Below are 4361 nucleotides of genomic sequence, written 5' to 3'. Positions count from 1 at the left end.
CGGGCAACCCATCAACCCATACCAAAGTAAAAAAATAAATAAATATTCTTTTTTTTATTGAAAATTTTTCTGACAGGTTTGGTCTATTACTGAAGGAATGACCAAGAGAGTCCAGTGGTGAAGACCAAAATAACTTTCACTTAAGTGTCATAGGACATCATTAATAAAAAATAGAGTCCCATCAAGAGATTCGAAGCAAACTGCATGCACGCCATCCGAGCCAAAGATCTAGAGCCATCGAGCTATTGAGCTGAGAGAATGCATCAATCCAACTTTTATCCAACATCATTAGCAATTTCACATGACACACCAAGCCTCTTTGATGGAAGGCCGAGGACTCATCACTCTAAGAGAATCTCGAAGGAATCTCTATCAAAAGGTGAGTTACCTGTCAGATTAAGGTGATTTCCCTCTATCGGATAGCCTAGTTTCATCCTATCGATTGAAGTCTTTCTTTTAGGGATCAACAATTAGCAACCAAACCATAGAAGTTGATCGGTGAAATCAAGTCCACAGAACTAAGTTCGCGTGACCAAAGGTCATTAAAATTTGACAGACAAATTAAAGACAATTGAGCCAAAGACCAGACCATCAAAAACCATCATAAAGCCGATTGGTAACTCCCAACACATTGTGGTCAAACAAACAATCCATGTCAAACCCTTGTCCAATGACCGCAATTGACCGAGCGATGGAGTCGTCGAGCAATGTACATATTAATGTAAAAATACTCAAAATACAATGTAACCCCTAAAATAAAGCATCAACAAGTATGTAATTGTGTTCTTCATATCCTCATGTCTATAAATAAGGGATTATTCTCACAGTAGAGAACTAATCAATTGTTTTTCTATTGCATTATGTGCTTTCTCTCTCTCCTATTTTACACTCTATTGCTTGAGTTTAACTCCTTAACAAATCTACTTTATTGAAAATTTTTCTGATAGGTTTGGTTTATTACTGAAGGAATGACCAAGAGAGTCCAGTTGTGAAGACCAAAATAACTTTCACTTAAGTGTCATAGGACATCATTAATAAAAAATAGAGTCCCATCAAGAGATTCGAAGCAAACTGCATGCACGCCATCCGAGCCAAAGATCTAGAGCCATCGAGCTATTGAGCTGAGAGAATGCATCAATCCAACTTTTATCCAACATCATTAGCAATTTCACATGACACACCAAGCCTCTTTGATGGAAGGCCGAGGACTCATCACTCTAAGAGAATCTCGAAGGAATCTCTATCAAAAGGTGAGTTACCTGTCAGATTAAGGTGATTTCCCTCTATCGGATAGCCTAGTTTCATCCTATCGATTGAAGTCTTTCTTTTAGGGATCAACAATTAGCAACCAAACCATAGAAGTTGATCGGTGAAATCAAGTCCACAGAACTAAGTTCGCGTGACCAAAGGTCATTAAAATTTGACAGACAAATTAAAGACAATTGAGCCAAAGACCAGACCATCAAAAACCATCATAAAGCCGATTGGTAACCCCCAACTCATGGCGGTTAGACAAACAATCCATGTCTAACCCTTGTCCAGTGACCGCTACTGGCCAAGCGATGGGGTCGTCGAGCAATAGAAATTTTAATATAAAAATACTCAAAATACAATGCAACCCCTAAAATAAAGCATCAACAAGTATGTAATTGTGTTCTTCATATCCTCATGCCTATAAATAAGGGATTATTCTTACAGTAAAGAACTAATCAATTGTTTTTGTATTGCATTATCTGCTTTCTCTCTCTCCTATTTTACGCTCTATTGCTTGAGTTTAACTCCTTAACAAATCTACCTATTTTCTTATATAAGCAATTGTTTAACAATCCTTTTAACATCTATTACATGCACAAGCTACATAAGGACAAATGAGCACGTTCAACTTCGGTGACTTTACTCCGTTTAAACCCCAACTGTTTTTCCATTGATTATTCAACTCTCAAGGAACTCACTCTTCTCTCTTCTATATAATAACAAGCCTAATCTCATCCAAGCCCAAAGCGACAATGGCGCTATCCACTGCTCTTCTCCTCTCCGTCGTCTCTCTCATTCTCCTTCCCTCTCCTTCCTCCGCCAACGAGGGCAACATCCTCGCCACCGGCGACGTCCTTCCCAATGATGCCCAGCTCTCCTACAACGAAGCCGCCTTTGTCATGCAAAATGACTGCAATCTCGTGCTCTACAACAAGGCCGCTGGCTTCGAGTCTGACACATCCGGCGCAGGCACCAAGTGCACCCTCACCCTCTCGGACCACGGCCAACTCGTCATCAAAAACGGCAATGGCAAACAAGTATGGTCTTCTCCCGGCGGAAACAAGAAGGGCGAATATGTCGCCGTTCTTCGCCCCGATGGTCAAGTCAACATCTTCGGACCCCAGATCTGGTCTACCCCTGCGCTGTCTTCTTCATCCGCCACTGTCGATGCTCAGCTGGATGACAAACCGTTGGTTCGTAACGTGTTGTTCTCGACGCAGGTCCTGCAAGAGAACTCGAAGCTGGAGAGCAGAGACTACAGTTTTGAGATAACAGGGGATTGTAATTTGGAGTTTAGAAAGGCGGCTGTGGGAGTGGTTTGGGACAGCAAGACGAAGGGTGAGGGACAGCATTGCTTCGTCAGGCTGGACAATCGCGGACGCCTTGCCGTTGTTAATGACAGGTATAAGGCTTTGTGGATGAGCAAGCCGTCGGGAGGCGGGGGAGACTACGTTCTTGTTGTTCAGATCAACGGGCAGGCAGGTATTTATGGGCATGTTGTGTGGTCCACTACTTCTTGATTTTTCTCCTGCGGTTTGGTTCGATTTCTGCCTTGGCGTTTTCTGGTTGTCAGAAAGCGCGACGAATTAAAAATTGCTGCGTTTGGTGGAATAATAATAAGAAAAAGATAGATGATGACAAACCGAAACTTTTAGTTCGTGTTTGCTGTACCGCGTGCGTAATGTAATTTTCGTGATGTTCGCTTAAAGCCATACATAATACAACGTGCGGAGTAAATCAGAGCTCTTTACGAACCCTTGTGCTGATCCGCGAGACAGCAAGTCGACCTTTGATCCGGCGGTTCCTTGGCTCCTTGCCATTCATGTCGGCAGCCGAGGTCATTATTTATTTATTTTTATTTATAAATTGATGACCGCAGCTAATTTTATTCAGGGGAAAAATAATATATAAAGACTTGCATATACAAAAAAAAAAAAAAAATCTATATCAAAGAAATAAAGTAAATGAGGGAAAGTCAAAGCTATCATCTAAGAAGAACGAAAAAATATTACGTCAGGATTTCGAACGTAAAGTTATGTTCGAATTGCAATAGTCGATGTGTTATAGAAATATTTAGGTGTGTTATAGGAATATTCCATTATTAGCGTTATTTGTGGAAAATGATGCGTTGTTAGAATATTTCCCCGCGTTACTTGATTTAAGACTGTGTTATTCCAATAACATAGTGGAAATTGAAATAACATGGGGAATATGCCGAGTAAGACAGCCCCAAATCAAGTAATGCCGGGGAATTTTTCAATAACACCGCAAAGTAATCGAATAACACCACATAATACTCGAATAACACTACAATTTTTACAAATAACGCTGATGGAATATTTCTGTAACACAACGAGACATTCCTAGAACACAACGACTATTGGAATCCGAACGTACATCTACGTTCGGACTATTGACGTAATATGCGCTCAAGAAGAGCATATAAAATAAAAATAGAAAAAAAAAACTTAACAACAAAAAGACTATAAGATCATATGATCTCGGAAAGAAAAACAATACCTAAAATCCTAAAGAGCAAAGCAAGCCTTCAACTTGAACATCAGCTACTCCAAAAGTTGAGCATCGTCAATCCAAAATATCGATCAACCACAAAAGCATCAAATTCAGCTACTTTCTCATCTGCAAAACAAATAACAAATTAAAAAACGAGCCAAAAGAAACCTCAACCCAAAGAAGTCCAAAAAATAACAAGGAAAGGTATAACCTCCAAAGCAACAAAAACCAAAGTCAGAAAAGATTTTAAGCTCATAATTTACCTGCACAATTATTCATATTTCATGCATGATATAATGAATACAAATATTCAAAATAACACTAGAATTTTGATATTTTGTTGGAAAACATTGTAGCTCAACCAATATGAGCCTTTCAAGCATAAAAAATCAAATATAAATATACTTTTTTCAAAAAAAAAAAAACTATTAGAATTGAAGAAAAAGCCTTTCCGCCTCAACAAAACAAACCAACATTTACTGTCAAATTATAACCACACAAGACAATATAAAAACAACTACGAATCATATCACAAAACAACTAAGCATCCAAAAAAGAAGGATCCTATGATATCAAATATCATAACAAGAGAA

At 38.9% G+C, this 4361-nt stretch overlaps 1 protein-coding gene across 1 annotated transcript; it reads left to right on the top strand.

Annotated features, from left to right (window-relative positions):
• Nucleotides 1-2006: 2006 nt before the first annotated feature.
• On the top strand, nt 2007-2736 carry LOC110032932 (mannose-specific lectin 2-like; the record flags this gene model as incomplete). Its single annotated transcript, XM_020736727.1, has 1 exon — nt 2007-2736. A coding segment is annotated over exon 1 (730 nt), but the record flags the coding sequence as incomplete, so codon positions are not given.
• Between the last annotated feature and the right edge of the window lie 1625 nt (nt 2737-4361).

The sequence above is a fragment of the Phalaenopsis equestris genome, unplaced genomic scaffold (genome assembly GCF_001263595.1).
Source record: "Phalaenopsis equestris unplaced genomic scaffold, ASM126359v1 Scaffold001059, whole genome shotgun sequence".
Taxonomy (NCBI): Eukaryota; Viridiplantae; Streptophyta; class Magnoliopsida; order Asparagales; family Orchidaceae; genus Phalaenopsis; species Phalaenopsis equestris.
Note: the sequence above shows the minus strand (reverse complement) of the source record. Positions and strands in the feature narration are given on the sequence as shown.